The sequence below is a fragment of the Triturus cristatus genome, chromosome 4_1, assembly GCF_964204655.1.
Source record: "Triturus cristatus chromosome 4_1, aTriCri1.1, whole genome shotgun sequence".
Taxonomy (NCBI): domain Eukaryota; kingdom Metazoa; phylum Chordata; class Amphibia; order Caudata; family Salamandridae; genus Triturus; species Triturus cristatus.
The window spans coordinates 317,164,405-317,188,369 of NC_140585.1; the positions used below are offsets into that span (position 1 = coordinate 317,164,405).

General features: G+C 49.1%; 1 protein-coding gene across 10 annotated transcripts in view; it reads right to left on the reverse strand.

Moving 5' to 3' along the window:
• Positions 1–23,965, reverse strand: part of WNK1 (WNK lysine deficient protein kinase 1) — a 1,135,119-nt gene that overhangs the window by 599,378 nt on the left and 511,776 nt on the right. For all 10 annotated transcript variants that reach the window (XM_085652258.1, XM_085652261.1, XM_085652257.1 and 7 more), the window contains one exon: positions 11,444–11,663. In XM_085652258.1, the coding sequence (XP_085508384.1) occupies positions 11,444–11,663 (220 nt within the window). The remainder of the gene's footprint in view (positions 1–11,443; positions 11,664–23,965) is intronic.

Genomic DNA, 23,965 nt, shown 5'->3' on the forward strand with positions numbered 1-23,965 from the left:
TCGGCTCCACTGATTCACCCCCCCCCCCCCCCCCCCCCACCAATGAATAAGGCGTCTGAGAGGATGTTAGGACCTATTAAACGCGTATCCGTGTATTGTTATGGGTAGTGTCATCCATTCGGCAGCGTGCATGGCCCGGCTAAGTGGCTGCATCCTGAGAAATTACTCCTTTTCGAGGGGGGTCCGTGGTACTGTCAGTGTTATCAGCATGCTCTAGTAAGTATGTCTGCAGAGGGCTCCAAATATCTTTTGGGCGGGATGACTGGGTTGAAGATCTGCATATAGGTGTGATTGCTCTTGACTAAGTGAGGTCCCGGATCCAGTCCTTAAATTTCGGCGCTCTTCCCCTTCCCTATTTGTACGCAATTCTTCTTTTGGCAAGCAGTAGCGCCAATGATGCATACTTGCGCATTTTGGGAGCTATGGGTTCTGTGTACCCCAACAGGGCAGTAAGGGGATCTGCAGGTATGTGTAATTCTGTCATACTGTCCAAAGCCGGAAGTACTTCCGCCCAAAATCGCTGTATTAAAGGGCAGTCCCATGCCAAGTGTCGGAAGTCGACCTCTGCTCAGCCGCATCGGGCGCAATGGTCATTGTCACGTATTTTGAGTCTGTACATCCGTGCCGGCGTACAATATAAATGATGGAGATGTTTGTAATGGATAATACGAAGCCTGCTGCTGGCCGAAATCTCCCCGTCTGTTTGCAACAGTATGCCCACTGTTTATCGGTAATAGCGTGGCCCAGTTCATTTTCCCATTTGGACTGGGCTAAGGGTAGAGCATAATCCTCGTTAGCTTGGACAGTGCAGTATAGGAGTGAGAGCATGTGTGCGGGGGTGTCTTGGTGTAGCAGAGCATGCAACGCCGGCATTATAGGTGGTTCTTTAGGGAACGCGGGTGTGGCCGCTTTCACATTTTGCCGGAGTCTTATATAATAGAAGCGGTCTAATGGGGTGGAATTCCCTCCCTTAAAGAATACGTCACTAGTACAGAATGTCCCATTAGCATATAATTGTCCCCAGGTGCGAAGGGAGAGCTTTCTCTAAAGCCGACCGCATCCCTCCCTCCTGTGTAACCGGGTGATCCTGACACCCAGCAAGGGGCAGAAGCGGAGAATACAGTAACGGGTATTGGGTAATCTTATCCAGATCTCCCCATGCGCTGACAGTGCATTGGACTGTGGTGTGTGCAAGGTGGCGAGGGACTCCAGGAACACTTAGATAAGCAGTGCTGGGCGTTGGGACCCATGTAGCCGTCTATCGCCAGGTGAGGCATGAAAGGGGGAGGTTTTATCCAGTAGGCAGCGAATTGGGCCTGAGCGCAGCTATAATATAACTCAATATCCGGCACTGAGAACCCACCCGCCCAAAAGGGTCACGTTAGTGTTTCCCATCGTAGTCGGGTCTGTTTTCCCCCCCAGATGAGTTGAATACATTGGGACTTAATAGCCGAAAAGAAGTGTCGGCTGGGGGCAAAGGGGATATGAACAAATAGGTAAAGGAGTTTAGGCAGAATGATCATCTTGACAATTGCTGCTCTCCTGGCCATGGATAGGGGCATTGCAACCCATCCCGTCACTTTATCCGTGATGTATTCCAACACCCGTCCATAGTTTGCTCTCATAAGCTCCTCCCGGTTGCGGGAGACGGTGATTCCAAGATATTTGTTCGAATCTGCACACCATGTTAGGGGATACTATGGTACAAATCGCGTGGTGGAGTCTGTGAGGGGAAAGATCTGCGACTTAGCCCAGTTAAGGTTGATCCCTGACAATTGACCAAACAGGAGAAAGAGGCGTAATATGGGATTCAGGCTACTGCTTGGGTGCCGCAAGTAGAGGGTCAGGTCATCAGCATATAATGAAACGAGTATCTGTCGCTCTGGATAGATAATAGCGTGAGTGCGATAGTGCTGTCTGAGTTTCGCAGCAAGGGGCTCAACTGCCAAGGCGAATAGGAGAGGGGAAAGGGGACAGCCCTGTTGAGTACCGTGGCCAGGGGGAAGGAGGTAGAGCGTAGGCCATTAACAAGTACGGAGGCTCGGATCCCCGTATATAATAGGTTGATCCAGGCCAAGAAAGGGGGAGGGAACCCCATGCGCACCAAGACAAAGGACAGGTAGTCCCATTCCAGGGAATCAAATGCCTTGGTGGCATCTAGGAAGACGGCTGCCCCATCCTCCGCCGGATCGATATCGTGCAGCAGCACGAACAGAGTGCGCAGGTTATGGGCAGTACTTCTGTGTGGAACAAAGCCCGATTGATCGGGAAGTACCAGTGCAGGCATAAGGGGGCTAATACGATTTGCAACAAGTTTGGCCAGGATTTTTGCGTCCACATTTATAAGGGAAAGGGGTCGATACGCCTCAAGATGCGCGGGGTCTTTCCCAGGTTTGGGTAGGGAAATAATGAGCACCTCGCGCATTGTGCGGGGTAGAATCCCGGTCTCTCGAGCCTCCTCAAACACATGCCTAAGCCCGGGGATGAGTAAGTGCCTATACATTTTATAGAATTCGGCCGGCAGGCCATCTGGCCCCGGAGCTTTTCCTGAGCGCAGCTGTATAATCGCAGAGATTATTTCCTCTTCCTCGTGATGTGCAAGGAGGAACTCCCGTTGCCCATCTCCCAGCCAGGCTATAGCGGTGTCTTCGAAAAATGAGTCAAAGTCTACTGGGGTATGACGCTGAGTAGCATATAACTGCTTGTAGGACTTTTTAAACACTGCAAGTATAGCCGGGGAATCCCTAAGCGTCTGCCCGTCCTCATCCTCTATTTCCAAGACAGTATTTGCATGTCGTGGGGGTCGTATAGAGGGGGCAAGGGCCCGCCCCGGCCTTTCACCCTCTCCATACCTCCGAGCTACATGGTACTTCCCTCTGAATTTGCATTCCTGCTCAGCAGCATCCTGATATTCCGTGAGCAGCGTCCGCAGACGTGCCAATGCCACCGGGGATGGCGCGGTTTGCATCTCAGCCTCGATTTGTTTAATAGCTAATTCAGTCTTGCTGGGTGTATTTCGAATATCTTTTAATACCCCTCCACTCTTGGCCATGCAAATGCAGCGTATGGTAGCTTTGAAAGCGTCCCATATTGTGGAATATTGAGGGACAGACCCGATGTTGTGCCGGAAGTATTCCGATATTTCCTGCTCCAACTCAATCTTGAACGCCTGGTCCAGCAACGACAATGGATTGAGCCGCCATGATAAATAAGGGGATCCTCCCAGAGGTGGGGTAAGGGCCAGCAGCATAGGAGAATGATCCGAGTCTGTGCGTGGTAGATAGGATACATGCGATGCTCACGCTGCCAGACCCCGGTCAAGCAGCCAATAATCAATGCGCGACCAGGAGGCGTGCGCGGAGGAGTAGCATGATCCCTAACGTGTCTGAGGTTAACGTAGTCTCCACGGGTCTACTAGGTCACCTTCCGCCATTAAATTATTAAGGGCCAGTTGCGCTGTTTTATAATGGTGTGACTGCGGGTGCGACCTATCCAAGCCGGGATTGAGAACCTCATTGAAATCTCCTCCCCATAATAAATGTGTGGTGCCCACGTCTTGTATTTTCCCCCAAAGCACCCGGAAGAACTCCGGGTCGTCCGAGTTAGGCCCATAGCATGACACCATAGTAATGGATTGCGCCGCGAGCTTACCCCACATTATATTGAACCGACCCTGTGGATCTGCATAAGCCCCCATGGGGGTGTACGGGAACGTGCTTTTCATCAGGATGGAGGTGCCCTGTGCGTATGTGGAGTAGCACGAAAACCCTCTATGGTTGGCCCACCGGGTGGCAAACGTCGGGGGTGCACTAGATGATAGATGAGTTTCCGGCAGCATCGCACAGTGGACATTATGTCGATCTAGGTATGCCAGGATATGCCGTTGCTTTCGGGGGTTGCCTAGCCCTCTCACGTTCCATATTATAAAGTTAAACTAGTGTGTCTTATGGTCCGATTCTACCATTCGTAGTAAAGATTATGCGAGCCTAGGTCATCCTGAGCGTGTCTGTGTGGCAGGGTATTCGCCAGTGGAGCCATGACATTAATATGCAAGTAAACATCAAAACACCCTCCCCCCCTTTCCCTCCCCCAACTGCATCCCCAACCAGCTGTGCTAGCTCCCTCCCCCTTCCCTAACAATTCCCCATAGCCCGGTCCCATCCAGGGACACTGAACAGACAGTTCTACTATGATATTTCAGATTTTCAGATTCAAACAACAGGGATCACCTAATGAGCAGCGGAAAGGGGGCGACTAAGTGCTCCTCGCAGGTGCGAGGGTGCTCGGGCATAGTATCAGATGACCATTGTGGCATTGCAATGGACTCATTTCGGAGTTCTGGTCACTTCAGTTCAAAAGGGTTGGATCAGGGTGCAGTAGACAGCTGAGTCTTACAGGGCCATCCGCAGGGCACTGACTAGCGTCTCTTGCCTATAGTTCCTATCACCACTATCTGAAGCGCCTCCCTCATTTCCTTTTTGTTGCACTGGAGACCGGCGGTGCTCAGGCAACTTAGGCAAAGTCTTGATGAAGTCTTGTGCCTGTTGCGGATTGGTGAAGAAGTGCATCTTACCCTGTGATGCCACCCTCAGGTGCGCCGGGAAAAGCATGGCGTACGGGATGTTAAGCTGCTGCAGCTTCTTCTTGACCTGCATAAACTTGCGCCTCTGCTCTTGCACAGTCATTGTGAAGTCCGGATAAATGGAGATTTCAGCTCCCTCGTGCGTGAGACGGCCTTTTTCTCTGGACAGTCGGAGGACTACATCGCGATCCCGGTAATTCAACACTTTAGCTATTATGGGCCGTGGGGGAGCCCCGGGTGGAGGGCGCCCTGCCAACGACCGATGCGCTCTCTCCACCACGAATATCTCCGAAAATTTCTCTCTGCCGAACAAAGCGATGAGCAGGCGTTCCACATACTCCCTCCATCTTCCCGGTAGCCGTGGACTCCGGCACACCCAAAATGCTGAGGTTATTCCTCCGGGAGCGCGATTCCAACTCCTCGTTTTTGGCAGCTACCACCTTCAACACTTTGTCCATTTCGAGGGCGCGAGCGGAGGCGGCATTGGATGCATCTTCGAGGTCGGATATTCTCCTCTCTGCCTCTGTAAGGCGATCCTCGTGCTTATCCACCCTGCACTTCAGCCCCTCCATCCTGGCCAACATGGTGTCCATCTTGGAGGCAATCGCCGTCAAATTCTCCTGCATGACCAAAAGCGAGTCTTTCAATTCCGCTGTGGACGGGGCGGGGGTCTCAACAGGCGCTTCGTCCGGACCTGGTTGAGAACGAGACATCTTGCGGGAATCAAAGGAAAGCTTCGCCTGCCTACCGTCCGATTTCCCCATTGTGGCCTTTCAGGAAGGTGGAAGAATGAGCAGAGCGCAAGAAGAAAGTAGCGGACGGACACAGCGGCGTGGGGGGGCCCCCTATGAAGCTATTAATGCATTCGATCACTCCCCTCCGAGGCAGCACAGGGTGATCAGCGTACTCTTCAGCCCCCACCACTCATCCACCCATCCTCACCCTCCTCGCGCTGAGTAGCCTCTCCCGGCCTGCGTCTTCTTTATTGGTATCTGGGCTGAGGATGGGCGCTATCTTATGCAGGCAGTCCCTACGAGGTCGGTATCCCAGGCATATGGCAGTGTTGCAAGCAACTCATCCCCGTGCTCCACAGGCCGCCCCCGTCACTCCGCTCTGGATGCACAGCTCACTTTCAGGCCTCTTAATTTTCCCCACTTGTTTGGGGCCAATCCAGTAATCTCAGCAGCTTCGGGGCCCCACCGGCAGTGCCTCCCTGCAGCCCAGATGCCAGCGCTTATTCTTCAGTGCGGCGGGCGGCCGCAGCTCCCTCCTCCAGCCACCGCCGCCGCCTCGCTCTCGCCGAGCTAGAGAGCCGCCTCAGCCTTCAGCGAGGAGCGGGCAGCACGGACAGGGCCTCGCGTCCCAGCCCACGCCACCCGCTGCTCACTCGACCTCGAGCGTGCCTCCGCCTGTACCCAGCGCTCTTACCGCGGGATTCTCTTCACAGCACTCACGGGACAGCGCTCTGCAGCTCACGCGTACCGCGGCTGCCAGCCCATCGGCCCCAGTCAGGCCGCAGGCACTCTTCGCGGTGGGTCCAGGCCCAGCGGACGCCGCTCACGAGCCGCAGCAGGGGGGGGGGGGGGGGGGGTGAAAGGAGACAGCCCCTCCGCTGTGCACCTTCAGAGGCTTCTCTTTTCCGCCAGCAGCTTAGCCCAGAAATGACTGCCTCTCCGGGCCGCCTCGGTTGGCTCACTCCGTCCGCCTAGCCGCCATGATGTTCCGTAGGGCCGCGCCTCCGCCTCCCAGAAAAGAACACTCCGGGGTGAGCAGTGCGCGTTTTCTGTACACCAGACTTCTGCCCCGCGTCAACTGCACTCATATGCCCACTTGTGCCATGTTATATTGCGAGGATGGCTAGGATTAACAGCGGATTATGGCCCGAGCTACAAGAGCCTCACTCGCGTGCGGCCATCTTGTTTGGCGCCCCCTAGCTGAAGAAAACATCTTCCCCAAAGAGTTCAGTCTCTCAGATTCCCTGTCCAGGGGAGCGGCAGGGAATACGCTTTGAGAAGTTGAGGTTTGTACCATTATGCTCTCCGCGGTAGGGTGAGGAAGTTTAGCTCCCCTGGAGCTGGGTGGTGGCGGTGGGCGATCGTTCTATTCACAGGAGACCCTGTGCTGGGTTTGGATTGGGTGCCCAAAAGAATGTCAATGAGGGCTTCGTTGAAAGTGAGTAGCGGTTCGGATGTGGAGACTCCTGGTCGTAGCACCTCTGTCAAGAAGTTAGTCTTGACTGCCACAGAGGGCACCAGAAGGTCAAGGACCTCAGCTGCCCTCTGCACCACCATTGAATATGAAACTCCCTCCTCTGTAGCCAAGGTAGGGGGAGAAAGCATACTGGTATCGGGAGAAGTATCCAGTCAACTGACTTCACCCAGTTCCTCATACCAGTCCAAGTTAGGGACTTCCTCATCGGGCTGGTATTCTGTAGGGTCTAGCGACCCCCCCAGAGTACTACCTCAAAGGAATAGGACTCAGGCTCCGATCTAGGAAGCAAAGTTCCTGCCGGCATCGAGCGACGCCCCTCTGGCTCTGTGTCAATAGTCGGGGATCAGAAAAGAGACGTGCTGCTGGTGGGATTCAAGGAAGGTTGAGATGGCACGACTGGCGCTGAGCCAGATCAAGAAATGGATCCATGGGGCCCGACTGCAGCTGGGGCCGGAGTCGCCAGTGCGGAACCAGATGGGACCCCTTCAGACGCCGCTGGGCCCAAGCCCAGAGGGGTCTGTCCCAATGACTTCATAGAATTCCTTTAGTTGCGTGTGGGTCACTCCGGCTCCCGGAGAGTCAGGGAGGCGCAGAGTTAGCCAAGGCTCTACAGCGAGCCAAGCCTTGAATGACGATACTTCTCCCTTGTCTCATCGGCTGACGAAAAGTCAAAGATACCTTCGACTTCTTCCTGCACCTCGCCTTACCCAAGAGTCCGAAGGACTTGAACGACCTTGAACTCCACAAGCGCTCCAGGGACCTTCCTCTCGATTTATGCGGAGTTGCATGCCGGGGCGCCATGAGTTTCAGGGTCCGTTCCCTGAAAGCCTTCAGGTTCAAGGCACGGCAATCTGAGCATGACTAAGGGTTATGGTTGCGCTGCGAACACCACAGGCAGACAAGTTGCAAGTCTGTCACAGACAGCCGGTGACAGGCGCCGCACTGCTTGAATCTTCTTTTAGATGACATCTCCTTACACACCAGGAGAAAAATACTCAATAACAGTGAACAAAATATCAAAAAGATCTAGTCAAATAGTGACTGGGGTAGCTTTTTCAGGATCAGCACTGGCTGGGGCAGAAAGGAAAAAACCCGACATCAGCGCACCCAGGTGGCGCCTATGTAGGCTTTCGGCTTGGCCTATGACATGTGGAGTCTATCGACGCCACTTAATGACACGAAGGTGTACTGCTCACAAAAAATATTCCAGGTCTAGTCTGACGCTTGGGGAAATTCAAAGGTAAGGAACCTGCAGCTACAAGTCTCTATCAGATTGTATTTGTACAACAGAGCGCATTAAAAGATCATAAAGCCCTGAAAAAGCAACAAAAAAATAAAAAACAAATACATAGCCCTCCAAAAAAAGAAAAAGACCACAAAGCCAAACTGGCAATGGAGAATACACACTTGCCAAGTACATCAATGCGTTTAGACTATCAGGTGGATTAGCAGAAAAGGCATGTATGTTTACTTTGATGACCAAAGCATGCATTACAAAACTGCGTTTCAGCAATGGGTCCACAGTCAAAAAGATCGGGTCAAACGCAGCAGACCTGTGGGCACGTAGCAGCAGGATGACTTCCCAACAGAGTTGAGCAGAACTTTGCCCATGCAGCAGCCAAAGGGTCTGTAAAGACCTCAATGAAGGGTAGCAAAAACTCTAAAGATGAAAGTCCATCCTGAAAAAAATCATTAAGCAGATTAGCCTTCGCTTCCACTGCGGGCAACTGCCAGTCAACACCTCTTTTGCCCAGAGTACTACTACAGCAAGGGAGTCACCCTTCTTGGTAGAGAACCCCAGTAGGGAATTTAATTCAGTCCCTGGCAAGGTAGCAAGGCCACTTACATTTTGAGGTGCAAATAAAGATCATCATCTGTTAAGTGAAGGAGCTGCAAATTGCTAGTCCCTTGCTCACTGTCTCAGTTATGTGGTGCATCCTGACATTCATGTGCATCTGAGTCACGCCTAAAAAGGCCTCAAGACACTGAAGATATTGGAGAAGAGGCACCGTCTGAAAGTCCTCCACTAGATTAATCATATCACAACAAAACATTGGGCGAGATTCAGCTGAACTCTGCTTTGGACTGGAGATTAGCATACCTGGAGGGTACGCAGGAGTTGGCACAGTCGACAAAAACATGGCCTTCTGTAGGTGGTTAGAGGAGTCCACAAGCATAAGTCCAAGTGGAAGTCCTGGCGGATCAGTGGGGACAGAAGACACATGCTCAGAGGCACTGATGGCCTGAGAAACAAGGGGCCCATGGGCTCCAATTCTGCAAGACGATCAAAATCTTTTAAATGACACAAAATGTGACTTCACCATTCCTCCCTGGGGTTGGGGCAGGGGTTGGATTCTGATCTGAACTTCTTGTGTGTCAGTCAAGAATTGTCAACAGACTTTATCTTAGACTTACCCAAGACCAGAGATCAAGAGTGGGACCAGGACCTTTGTTTCCTACTCTCGATGGCCTTCAGATGTATGAGGGAGGATCTGTCCCATTAATATGAATCATGACTGGATTAAGACACCATGTCTTGAAGGTCCTAATCTTTATGGGAAACGTGCCTAGCACACTTTCACTATTTTTGGAGGTCGGTGAAGCACTGACTGAGTTTGGGAGAAGAGCATCGAATGCATGTCGAAGGACTCCGAACAAAAGTCAGTTCATAGGTGTGGCGCCTTTTTATGGCTCTGTGATGAGGGCACTCTGAAGTCAGATGAAAACCAACTATCAACACGTGGGGGCAACTGCAGTTAGGGAGATTCAAAAGTTGAGGAATCTGCAGTAAAAGTATCAGAAATTGCCTTTGTTCCTAAGAGTGCTTTAACCACCCTTATGAAATATATGCCCTGAAACTTGATAGCTGCACAGCGATTTCACCAGTAGGTGACTTGACTTCCTAAGTTGTCATAGAATTCAGTCTGTATGGGAACAGTTAGGCAAGTGAGGACAGCTTTACTATTACATTTGTTCTGAATTCAATATCTTTGGCAGTCATTCTCATAAAGCTACACCTTAATTGCCTGCTCCTCATTACTCCACTTCTATCACAATGTGTCAGTTGAGCATGCAGACTGTATTAAGTACATGTTGAACAGTCCCATCAGGACTTTGAGCAGTCTATCCATTAGTTGGCAGGCTGTTTCTTCTAGTAAAGTGTGACAAGCAAGAATGTGGAAGCCAGTATTTCCACCCATTGAAATCCCTGTGCACCACCAAGCCTGCTAAGGGTACCGCATGCTCGGTCAGAAGAATGCCAACCTTTGCAGCATGAAGGCTAGCCCATGGAAGAGGAGTTCAGGCTACAATGTCCATGAGTAGAGGTTATAAGTGAACGGCATACATGTCTGTAAGGCATAGCCATAGCAAAATAAACAATGTAAAAGTCAAACACATGTCCTATAATAAGAATCCAGTGTACTTTATGAAAATTACAAGCACATGATTCTTTGCTGTTTGAAAGACCTTTCTGCAGTAGTACGATGTACTCGCTGCTTTTTGTGTTAACACTAACATAATCGTACTTTTTAATAGAATGATTTTATTGTTTTCAACAGTAAGTTATCACAAACAAAGATTCTGTTCGGTGTACAAAAAGATGAGCAATAGTCTAGTGTGAAGTCATACCCCCAAAGCCGCACAACCACACTGTTTCCGGGATAAGCAATATGGCACCTATACATTACCTAAACCAACCAGACCATATTAGTCCCGCCATTTCCTCCATATTTTAATGTACCGCTGAGGGCTGTCCCTCCCCTCAGATGTTGCTTCTTCCAATATGCCATATCAGTCCAAGCCTTGTGCCCAGGCTGTCACAGCACGGGCTGTGAGGGATGTACTGTTGCATGCTAATTCGTATCTTGCTATGATTGTGCCTAGACCAATTAAAGATCTATACCACCCCCCCAACCCCCCCCTCGCCAGGGGCCCTCCAACATCCTCCATAATATTCAGCAGTGCAATGAAGGGCTTCCACTCGTTGGCAACCCCGACCACCGCACAGAGGGTCCCAAGAATAGTAGACCAATAGGTGTGAATCACCGGGCACAGCAAACCATGTGGAAGATGTCCCCCGTTATATCGTGACACCTAGGGCAGGCGGGAGAACTACGTATGCCGGCCCTCCATAAGCGATGTGGCGATAAACAGGATAGATGGAGATACCTCCATTGTGTGTGACGAGTCTAGAGGATATTGCCAGGATCCGAGGAGACATGCATGCATGCATGCATCACTCCAATCGGCTTTGTCCAGCTCTCCCACCAAACTCTCCCACTTAACCTTCAGGCCATCTAGCATTGCAAGGAGTAAATAACCAGGGATGATGCAAAGCTTTTTTTATGAAAAACACTCTATGGGTAAGATGCACAGTTCTGTTTCAGAGAGGAGGGGGGGGGGATTAACAAGTATGTGCATTTTAGTTACATATTTGTTTTTTTTATTACATTAGGATTTTAATTGTTTTATTTAGTTAATATATAGATGCTCTAACAATGTAATTCACTAAATGTATTGCCTGCCAGCCCTCCGGACAGACATTTGTTCAAACTGTGAAAATAAGCTGTAAAAGAAAACATTCCCCCATCAGTATGTGCACACCACACATCTTCAGATCGATAAAATATTTCTCACAGTGACACTCACCATCTCCAGGGCAACATCCTCTGGCACATCTCTCTCTAGGTCAAAGGAGAACTCTATTGCTTCATTGTCCTTGTATTTTCCTTTAAGCTTCTTAATGTCTTCAATGCGTAACCAGAGCTTGATGGAAATTTTCTCTCCGTCATCTTCCTCTGCTAACTCAACCCGAACTCCAGTCTCTTCTTGAAAAAAGGCATGGTTTAACAGGTCCTTTATGGCATACCTGCAAAGTAGAAAAATATAATTTACTAACAAGTAATAGCTTATCATAAGCTAGGCGTCAGACTGCATTAGGAAACTCAAACGCAGTACGTGGTGTTGTGTGCCTCCGCACAGACATATTTTGGAAAGTGATGAACAGGGGTACAAAAAAAAAAAAACAGAGGCTGCTGATGTAAGTTGCTTTTAAAGGCTTGACACAGATCGAGGGGGGGTTGGTGAGGAATCAACAGTTAAGAGTATCTTACAGAAAGAGCATTTCTGAAGTTAGGTAACTTGTTCTTCTAATGAGTAGTTCTAACTACAGATTTTTCAACTTGTTAATAGACACCAAAGCAGCACCTTCCTCATAGTAGGATCTGTGGAAAGTCCTGCAGAACCGAACAGGCTAAATGCTCATCCGGCCTGACTGGCAAGTCACTAGTGCTTTGTAAAAAGTGTGCATTGATGCCCGCGAGGCAGCTTGACAGCTATCGAGAACAGGCACTCCGCATGCTAGCGCAGCAGTAGCAGCACTGGCTAAAGTGGAATGAGCCCACAATTGTTCAGGTGGCTGCTTCTTAGCTAAAGTATGGCAGTTTTTGATGCAACGGAATATTCAATTAGACATGGCTGTTTTCTGAAGTTCCTCGCCCTTCTTCATTCCAGAGAAGCCCACAAAGAGCTGATCATCCACACGATGGGCTCTCTTGGGGTCCAAACAATACAGCCTCTCATTTTCTTTCAAGTGGTGAGGCAGGACAAATAAAGCAGAAGTGAGATAACATGACCATCGTCGAAAGGTGTTGCCACCTTCGGCAAGAATGCAGCCAGAGTACTCAGCTGCTTGCCTTGGTGGGAGGCCCAAAAGGGCCTGCAGCTTATTCACGAGACAGGCTGACTAGATGCGACAACTGTCATGGGACATAGTGGACAGCTATTCATTGGGTTAAATGGGTCACACATTAGGAAAGTGAGAACCAAATTCAAGTCCGAATGTGGGCATCACAAAAGGCTTTGTGGAAATGTGCTATTAACCGTAAAGAAATCTCATTACAAAAGTTCATTTAAACAAGGAAGGCTGATCCGGCAACCTTAAAGAAGCCAAAAGAGTCAACAGATATCCTCTAAGAGTGCCCAATGCAAGTCCTTGCTGGGCCAACAAAAAAAGAAAATATTATTTCAGGCAGCTTATAGCAGGTTAATCTGTTATTGCACCATGCCACAAACATGTCTCAGTACCTAGTGTACACTGGTTTGATAATTGACACCTGGCTTCCAAAATCACATCAACAACCTCTGGAGGGTAATCAACGGAAGCTCAATCTCGGCAACCTGATCAGAGGACTCATGCCCATACGTTCTGGATACCACACCCTCCTGCCACAATCTGAAGCCATGAGGATGCCTTGGGCCCTGTTTGTCTTGATCTTCTTCTGAGATTGAGCCAAGAGGGGTAGCTGCAGAAAGGCGTACCAGAATCCAGAGTAGACATTGCACATTTTTGGCAGTTTTGAAAAGATGGAGCCAGTGTCTACCCATTGCTGGAAACAACCTGGAACCACCTATGGGTATAGCTGCCATTAGTGATTCACTAGGCATATGCAACTGAGTTTTTCAGCTCCAGTGTTTAGAGATACCTTCAAGTGGTTCACCAACAGAAAAAAGGCCTGTCGAGTCAGCCCCTTTCAGAGGTGCAGGTCTCAAGACCACACTTCACGCTGCTTGTTACAGTATCACATGGAGATGGTGTTGTCAGTTAATAGCTCTATGAGCCTCATCTTGATAGTTGTAGGAAGGCCTTCAACACCAAGCAGATTACATTAAACTACAAGATATTGAAACAGAGGAGAGTTTCCACTAGAGACAAGAGCCTACTGATCTCCACCTCATTCAGATCGCCTTCAAAACCCAATAGTGATGCATATATTTTACCAGTCAGTTAGTGGAGTAAAGAGAAGGATCAGCCACTGGTGCAATCAGAGCCTATGAGCCATCACTGAATATATTTTGCAGATGGGAAATCTGGATGTAATCCGACATGTTTCCCCGGCTATGTACCCAGGTCCTACTGCAGAGCCCACATGTGACATCTGGCATGTTGGACTAGCAGGACGCAGGATGCCAGGAGTACCAGCAACCATAACGCAAACCTATGTGAGATCATCAGGATCATAGCCCAAAGCCCTGGACTCTCTGCTCCAGGAGTAGAAGACACAGGATAGCTCCGATGAAAGAAATAGTCTACGAAGGAGTCAGATGTGACTTTGGCATGTTGATAGTGAAACCCAAAGATGTTAGGAGGTTTGCCATCATCTGGTGGTGGGCTACAACTGCCTTGAGCAAGTTCACTGTCAACATCCAGTCATTGAGATATGGAAAGGCTTGTACACCTATCTGTCAAAAATGCACTGTGGCCAATGCCATCACTTTCATGAACACCCGAAAGGCACTGGCAAGGCCGAAGGGGAGCAACGAAAATTTAAAATGTCCTGGCCCACTGTGAACCACAATTAACGCCTGTGGGCCTGCAGGACGGGAATATGGAAATACGGGTCCTGTAGGTCAAATGCTAATATCCAGTTTCCCAATTTCAATGTAGTCGAGTCCTGGGCTAGTGTGAGCATCTTAAATTTGTCCTTCCGCAAGAAGGCGTTGAGGACAGAAATCTACACCGGAAAATCTACACCGGAACAAGGAAATAGCTGGAGTAACACACCGCGACCTGCGAGACTGGAACTCTCTCTAAAGCTTCTTTGGCCAAAAGGGCCAGAACATTCTATTGAAAAACAGACAAATGTTCCTCTGTCAATCGTGATGATGAATAAGGAGTAGAACTAAATGGGAGGGCATAGCCCCACTTGACCAGATGGATGACCTATCCATCTGAAGTAGGTCTTACCACCCAGGAAGGAAATGTATGACCCTGCCTCCTACAGGGTGGGTGTTTTCAGTTGTAGTTGCCGGAGGGATGGGGGACTGGGCTGCACACTGTCCCAGATTCCTTAGACTTTGTCTCTGGGTGCCATGGCCTCTGCCACAAAATAGCTCGATATCCTGGTGTACTGGCAGCAGGGCCTGGTGTTGGCAGTACTGAAAACTCCTAGCACAGACAGAAAAGGGGAGAAACTGCTGCGGAAATGGTCTAGCACCAGCAGACAGGCGCAGGGAATGCCCTTTGGCTCGACTCTTAAGGACACCTCAAGGGCAGAGTCTGCATTTTCACCGAAGAGACGGGCCCTATCAAATGACATGTCCACTAAAGATGCCAGAGAAACCCATAGACCTCATCCAGGCATGGGGCCGAAGCACCACACTTGTGCCCACTGTGGGACACAAGTATTCAGTTGTGCAGAGGTCAAACTGTATCACAAATGTTTGTGTACCCCAGGCGTCCTATATGGCTTTGGCCGAAAACGCCTATAGTTTCTCTGGAACTACCGACCGGATGTGACCAACTGCATCCCATAAGCGGTGACTGTAGCACCTAGAAAGCAGCTGGATTTAATGGAGAACAAAGCAAGGCTGGCTAGGCAAAAAAAAACAAAAACATGCCTTTGCCCAAAGTTTTTATGCGCTTAGACTCATGGTCAGGAGGAGCCATGAGAATGGATTCAGGGTCGACTCTGCTGGTGGATGCCTGGCCGACCAAGCTCTCAGGCGTTTGGTGTTGTGAGAGAAAAAACAGATCTCCGGTCTGCGACAAAGAGCTTTTGATCAATTAACTAGGGGGAAAGGGGGTGGTGGGGGGGACATAGCTTTGCCCAAATGCCTAAGTAGGTGACTGGCCAGGCGGAAGAATATCTGTCAAGATGTTAATTTGACCTCAATTGCGTGTAGCTGGAAGTCAAGGGCCTCAGCAGCCCACCTCGCCCTTCATCGTAGTCATTACTGAAATCTGCTCTACAGGATGGTAGGGGAAAGGAATCAGAGTCTGAGGGATTGTTAAAGGCTATGACTGCATAGGATCAGGTGCAGACTCAGTCAAGGGTGATTCAAAGCCAGCCTGGGGTCGGAGACCACTATACGTATTGGCTCCTCTTCCAGCACCGTTGGGGGTCGATGAGAAAGGAGCTGTTCCACAGACTGCCATCAGACCGAAGTTGGCACTGAAGCCGGTGCAGAACCCGACGTGGGTTCAAAAGACACAGATAGAGCCAAATATTTGCAGCATGACCTCCCTAAAGACTTCTATTTGACTAGAATGCGTGTTGAGGCCCTCCTGCCCTCTTTGGAGCCCTGAAATGGCAGGAATCATCTGATTCACACTTTGATTTCTTATTCTTTTTCTTAGACTTACTCGAAGATTTTGACCGTGAGAAGGACCTGCTGCATGATCGACTTCGGGAACTAGACCTTCGTTTCGGCTTCCACCAGTCATGGAACAGAGGATTCCAATGTTTGGTGATGTCGAGTTTCGCTTGGAAGCCCCGTATGGCCTCATCGGAGAAAAGTCATTGTAGGCCCTGCAATCGTGTTCTGACCCCAGATGTATCTCGTGGAGATCTGTCAGACATTTGCTTGTGACAGTTCCTAGAGTTTAAACCCAGTTGATTTGGGACGGGATATGTTGTCCCTCGCATGCTGGAAAAAAACCTTTCTGGAGCAAAAGATACTCAGCAAAGATGAGGAGCAAGGTCCAGATCCACGTCTTCAAGCATGGAATGGAACAGACATCAGTGCAGATGGGTAGTGCATATAGGTAGTCCTGCTAGTCACTTCTGGAGCAGAACGTGGAGCTGCATGATGCCACCTAGAGGCACTTTTGAGTTTCCAGATGAAGATTACAATAAGCAGTATCAATCAACATTTAATCTCCTAAATCACCGACAGTGGTCACCTGATTTTTCCGCTAGGTTGCTACTGCCAAAGTCCTTAGAAAGACCCCAGTATAATTTAACCAAAAGGGATTCAAACAGACTAATCATGTCTTGGACCGATTTGCACTACTGACACTAAAGGAGCAGCTATTAGGTGTTCAAATTTCACAAAAATAGAAGTCATTACTCAGCCAAAACATTAACCTTTTAATCCTTCATTCTTGTGAAATATTCACTTCACTTGCACTGCGCTGTGTGCCACTTGGAGCACCCTGCTTATTCTCTGTGAATAGTGCTTATCACGAATATCATTGTGTCAGCCACCCAATACAGTTATCAGCATTTTTGTTACACAGTAGTTTTATTTCAGCTATTGTAGACATCAATAAAAACTTCAACAAAAGGCAACAAATATACATAAAATACCAAGTACATTTAAAAACAAAAATCCACTTTAAAATAAAGAATCAGTTATCAGGGCCTTAACTCAGCTGCAAGTCTCATTACGGGACCCAAACGCAATAACCGCATCACACCGCATTTGGAATCTCTACATTGGCTCCCTCTCGAGGCAAGAATTCAGTAAATAATTGCCTACATGACACACAAAGCCATATACTCCTACACCCTGAGGTACACTGCACAAAATCTGGAGCTATCTGGTGGCACCAGAACCTCAAGAAGTACCCAGTCCTTACTATTGAAACCGCAGAAATTTAAGAAGAAAACGTACAATCGGACCTTCTCTGGCATTGCCCCGAGAATATGGAATTGCCTACCATCTGAAATCCAAGTTAATCCTTCACCTACATCTTTCAAGTGAAACAATGCCTGATGAACAAATGCCTGCTCTAGTTCACAGGATCTCTACTCCCCGGCACTGATAATGTACTCTGGTTGCAACTGCGACCTGTCGCCTGACACTATGGCCTGTTAGGTTTCTCTCTTTGGGACTAGAGGGAGTTCTTCACCCCACCTTGATACTACCACTTCCTGTTCTGTTATTTTATCTATTTTTTTTTTTCCCCTGAGCATCAATTACGTCAGAGACGGACACATTAATTTTTGTAAGGCACGGGGAGATTAAGTTATTTGCCCAGAATCACAGGATGATGAGCATCGTTGCCAAGAATCGAACGCGGTTCCCCAGCTTAGAGGTTAATTGCTTTAGCCGTTAGGCCACATCCTCTAATCATTATTACTTAGGATTTGTCTGCTTTACCTGTTTCTCTCACCCTGTTCATTAGTAAAGTGCTTTGATACCCTCAAGGGTCATGTTCACACTATATAAAACTCTAAAATAAATAATGGAATATTCCTTCGACAGACAGAAGCTGATACAAAATGACTGGCAGAGTAACAAACCAAAGGCAAGTCCAATTACTAAGTACAATAATTTTGGCTTCAACTGTGTGAAACCCAGGGGGAGCAAAATAGGTTTCAAATATTTGGCACAGGCTTTGCTATAAAAATCAATGAAAAAATAAGTGCAGTACATTTTGTGATGAAGTCATCAGAAGATCGTAGTTTATCCTTAAGGTGGCTACTCCAACCCTTAACCCCTTCGATGCTGCGCAGATTCCGCCGCTGTGCTGACGGAATCTTGCGCGGGTGTGGTCATGACGGAATGGTTCCGTCATGAGCACAGCTCAACCGTGGGTCATGACGGAACCATTCCGTCATGAGCACCGAAGGGGTTAAAGGATATATTGGGGGCGTGGCCACACAACCGCAATGGCCGCATGGGCGTGAAGCTCCGGTGCCGATAGCCTGTATCCTGAGGGTTACGGCACTCCGCACTGTTCCATCCATGCCAAAAGGGTAAGAACCTGTCCCCAGTCCCGAGGGTGCAAAGATGTGCTGATTGCTACTTCGCTGATGCCTTATTTTGCAGAAATTGCAGGAAGTAAGGGAGACCCTAACTTGCCTCAGGGCCCATGGGTAAGCCTGAGGCTACTGAGCCTTGCTGGGCCTCCCTTCCGAACTCCCCACCGTCTCTCCTCACCTTCACTATGGATCGACGCAACCCATTCCTTCCCCATCGGCCATTCAGCCTGCCAGTCACGCCTGCCTCCGTCCTGGCAGTGCACATCAACCGTAAGGTCTTAAGGTGCATGGCCTTTCTGAGACCAGATCGGAAGAGCGCTGTACGTGCTGCCTGGTCACCCACTTTGCCTGGTGTCCCTTGCTGTCCGGCATTGGGCGCAGCGCTACCTCGCTCGACTGGCATCACCGCACTGTGAGGGGCATGACTGCCGTGATTTATCGGGCCTGGTACCGGCATTGCGGCACCCACTTGCGTTCTTTGGATTTGTGAGAGCACATAGTTGCTGGAATTTCCCCTAACTCTTCCTCTTTCCATGGTCCCGCGAGGAGGCTGGATCCCTCAACCTACCAGTACAGCCTACGGAAGGCTGCATCATGTGAGTACATTGCTGGCTCTCCTCCTGGAATTAACCCCCACTCATCCTCTTCATGAGGTAGCCACGCCATTGCCTCTCCACATTATACTTTCTGTCATCGCTTCACCCTGCTGTTTCCCCCAAGGTGCTTCATCTCGTTCTGTGAGCCCACTTTGCCTCCTAATCAGCTTGTCGGCGGGAGTCAGGCCTGCCCCTTCTATGGAGCCTCATCACAGTCCATTGGAACTGCATTGGCTAGATTGAACTGGAGCTCTCCCGAAAACTGTGCCCCTACTCATTGCTGCTGCTCCTACTGGTACCTCTGTTTGAGAGCCCCTTGCTCCAACCGAAGGGCCTGGAGGTGTTCCTAGCCTACCTACGGCTTCTAACCGATAGACCTCTCTGCCATCATCACCTCCCAGGTGTAAGGCGCCAACAAATACTACTGCTGCTCCCCTTGTAGGACACCAGGAGACACATCCGTCATGGGCTGTGGGGATCCCAAAACAGCGCAAACTTACCTTATTTTTTTTTTTGCTGAGTTTTATATAGCGCGAACTTGACCCAAAACCAATCAGATATCAGAGCGCTTTACATAGCACCAGTTACGTTACATGAGGACATACATTAATTTTTTTTTGTTAGGCACGGGGAGATTAAGAGGTTTGCCCAGAATCACAGGATGTTCAGCGTCATTACCGAGACTCGAACCCAGTTCCCCAGGTCCGAGGCTGAGCGCCCTAGCCTTTAAGCCAACTCCTCTCCCCAACCTTTGACTGTGCAAAGGCAACCAGGCAGTCAGACTCCCTGTCAGATATAAGGGATGGGCACAGCTTGGCTACTTGACCCTCCAGAGGGTTCTGCACCCATTATGGCGGATCTCCTGGCTGGCTTCTGCGCCATCGACACCTGTTTTGACACAATTGCGGGCGGGGCTGAACCACACAAGGGAAAGCCTGGAGCAACATGGCAGTAGTCTCGATGCAGGGGAGGAGCTTGTTTCTGGCCTGGAGGACAGCACGACCTCCCTGACCCTGCGGTTGGAGAAGACGGAACGTTTTCTGAAAACAGTAGCTAATAAAAACGAGGACCTTGAAGCGCGCTCATGCCTGTTGCGGTTACGATGCTAGGTTAACGCCTTGTTATATAACCTGGGCAAGTTACCATAAACACATGACCTAGTTGGTACATTCCCGGACCACCCCCACTGTATATGGTTTGCCCCCTGTCCCTGAAGGTGACATTAGAATGTTGATGACACGGAGCATTGATGGAGAGAGGAGTGAGGAATAAAGGACTGAAACTTATCTTCGTGTTGGTTTCTTCTTCGTAACACTGGCGACGATCTGCGTAAGGGGGCAGATGTACCTCACTCCTCCCCTTCTGCATTACTCCATCGACTGTTGCTGTGGTGTCGCATCTGGTTGGTGAGGCAGCCTTCGTATTCTCAGAGCTGGAACAGGCATGCTTTCTGAGGACTTCTCTGCTCTCGGTTCGTGTGGGCTGTGGCGTGTGGAGAGACTCATGCTCTGCAAGCGGGACTTCTGACCGAAAACTTCTGTTCACACTTGGGCAGGCAAGCTACTGGTCACCGAGAAATCAAGATCTACTGTGGTCTTGCCATCCAGTAGTCTCCTGTCGGGAGTGCTCTGATGCCGGAAGGATCCTGATTGGGGGCGACAGTCTTCTCGTCACAACGTGTGGGAGACCAGCCGAGTCCCGTACTGGCAGTGAGCTGCGAGGCAGCTGCGAGGCAATTGTTTCAACGAACTCTGTTCCTGTTTCCTGGCGTTGTGCGCAGAAGCAGCCTGGAGACACTTCCTTCGTTGCTGAGTTACCTCAGAAGGCGTCCATCCGAAGCTTCCCTGTGAGTCTGGAGGCGGTCCAGGGTCCTAACGGCAGTAAGGTGATTCGTCTGTTTTCGGAGGCACGCACTCCATGGCGTGCCTGATACATCCTTCGGTGACACGCACACCACATTACGGCTTGTGTCAGGGAAAGTGTTAGTCTATTGTCGGAGGCACGCACTCCATAGCGTGCCTGATGCATCCTTCAGTGACACGCACACCACGGTACAACTCACATCAGTAAAGACAGTAGAATGTATCGCACTCCTGTGGGTGTTTAACTAAATTTTCGGTGACGTGCACACCACAGTACACGTCCCTTCTTGCTGTGAGGTGAAACATTTATTCTGAGGGGGCAACATTCCAAGGGGTGATGTGAAATAGTATACCACCAACAAGGAAACGGGGGCAATGCGTTAACTTCCTGTATTTCCCGCAGGTCAGCATTTCGGTGACACGCACACCTCTGATTTTCAAACGACGTGCAAGACAGTCGCTCCTCAGAACGCTATCAGGTAAACGTGCCTGTGAGTAAGAATTTGGAAGTATATTTGGGCGTGCCAGTGACTGGGGGCACGCACACCTCCAGCGATGATACTCTCTTGGGGCCATATGTGAAGTGCAGTTTTGGCGTTTACATTCTATAAGGACACTACAGCAAGCTCATAAGTTCATCTCATCTTGGTGTTCCCTTTGTTACTCTGTGGGAATTACATTGTATGCCAGTTTGCCTAACATACATATGCGCTGAGGGCCGCTCTGCTTGGTAATCGGGGGGTGGCTTTTAGGCATTCCTTAAGGCTTTTCGTCTTGCTCTGTGGTACCCACTTAAATAGTCGTGTTTATCACTATGGCAGCCGCAAGCATGCTACAACCTACACCATTCTTAAATGAGATGGGGGAACCAACTATTCCATGGGAAGATTGGGAGAAAGTTTTTGAATCTTACCTAGTGGAAATAGGAGGGGAAAAGTTCAGCGCGTTCAGGAAACAGCATATCTTACTACATAATTTAGGTTCAAATGGTAGGAAAATCTTTGAATCACTACCGGCGCCTGAAGGAGAGGAAGAAGATGACGATGCCTATGACACAACGCTAACTAAATTGCGGAATCATTTTGGGGACAAAATAAACGTAGTCTTGGAGAGACGCAAATTTTTCAGTCGTACACAAGGCAAGCACGAAAATGTTTCTACATTCGTTGCGATTCTCAGAGGTTTGAGCAGACTGTGCGCTTTCAATGATCTCAATGATTCACTGATCAGAGATCAGTTGGTACGCTGTACTAACAGCAAAGAAATACAAAGGAAGTTATTGGAGAAACAACCGGATCTTGTAGAAGCTATTAAAATCGCTAAATCGATCGAGCATACAGCTATCTGTATGAAAGAAAGAAATTCGGAGTCCAATGGGCAAGTTTCAGAAATAATTAATACGGAGGAAGAAACTGAAGTGTATAAAATCAAACACGATTCGGCAAAGAAGAATGAAAGTCGGCGTGGCCAGACGGCAAACTCGGAGAATGGAAAATTCAAATGCTACCGTTGTGGAAGCAACAACCATTTGGCAAATGATCTTAACTGCCAAGCAAGGCATGCTTGGTGAGGAAGTGCAATAAAAAAGGGCATCTTGCATAAGTGTGTGGGTGCTTCCCGAAGACATCGGGGGGAAGCCCAGTCACCACGACGCCAACACAAGTAAAGAAAATAGTACTACAAGTGAAGGAGAAAGGGGTTCAAGAGCACCAGAGCTACCCTGTATGCGAGGTGACCCTCGATGGAAAAAAAGTAAAGATGTTCGCCGATTCGTGCTCGCCTTTCACACTAGTGAACTTCGCAGATTTTGAAGCCGTTCTACAGAAAGGACATGACAAGCTGGATGAAGCCGATAAAGCTCCTAGCGGCTTTAATAGAGATCCCATACCCATGAAGGGAATGTTTAAGTCGCTCATTTCCTTTAAAGGCAGAAGAACAGTAGGTAAGGTTTATGTGGTAGAGAACGGATCGAACCTATTGGGGTGGCAGCATCAAAGGGAGCTGGGGATCAAATTGGACCCGAATAACCCAGAACAGGTGATGATAATAGATCCCCCAGGTCAGAGTGGGGACATTGCTAGTGAATTTCCGGAGGTGTTTTCCGAGAACCTAGGATTGCTTAGGAACTTCCAGCACAAAATTCAGCTAAAAAAGAATGCCAAACCAGTGATCCACAAAACTAGACCCATTTCACATCTTATGTGGGAACCCTTGAGGAAGGAGCTGGATAGGTTAGAAAAACTGAACATCATTCAGCCGGTGGATTGCTCTGAATGGGTTGCCCCGATTGTGATCGCAAAAAAGGGTCATAGTCAGGACATTCGAGTGTGCATCGACCTTCGCGTTCTAAACAGTAGCTTATTAGTGGAGAAACATCCTTTACCACGCATCCACGAGATGTTAAGCACCATGGGGAGGGCAAGTTACTTCACTGTCCAGGATCTCTCCATGGCATACCACCAAGTGGAACTACATCCCAACTCCAAGAAGTTCACTGCATTCACCACACCCATGGGCAACTTCATGTTCTGCCGCATGCCTTTTGGTTTGGCATCTGCGGCAGGAGTCTTCCAAAGAATTATGCAACATATATTGAAAGGGGTACCGAAAACACTGTTTTCAAGATGACGTGCTGATATATGGTGCGAATATGGAAGAGCATGACAAAGTGCTAAGACAAGTTCTATCGAGATTCAGAAATGCAGGACTCACACTAAAAAGAGAGAAGTGTCAGTTAGGGGTGGAGTCGGTGGAGTACTTAGGACATTGCATTTCGAAGGAAGGCTTCAAACCCAAACATTGCCTAGTGGAAGCGGTAAGAGACGCACCTGCACCCACAAACAAAGAATAGTTCAAATCATTTTTAGGGTTGGCCGAGTATATGGCAAAATATGTAGACCACTTCTCGGATCTAACGGCCAACCTGAGGGACCTCACAAAAAACAACACGCAATTCAGGTGGGCTGAGGAACATGAGACATCGTTTTCAAAAGTGAAAGAAGGCATTCTGTCTGCTCCATTTTTGTGCAACTTCGAGCACAGCCGCAAGACTTTCCTCACAACGGATGCCAGTGGGAAAGGGTTGGGTGCAACGCTTTCGCAAATTATTGAGGGCAAGGAGAGGATTGTCGCATTTGCGTCAAGGTCACTCACCAAAGCGGAAAATAACTATTCTGTGGTGGAGAGAGAAGCGTTGGCTTATTTTTGGGGTGTGAAACATTT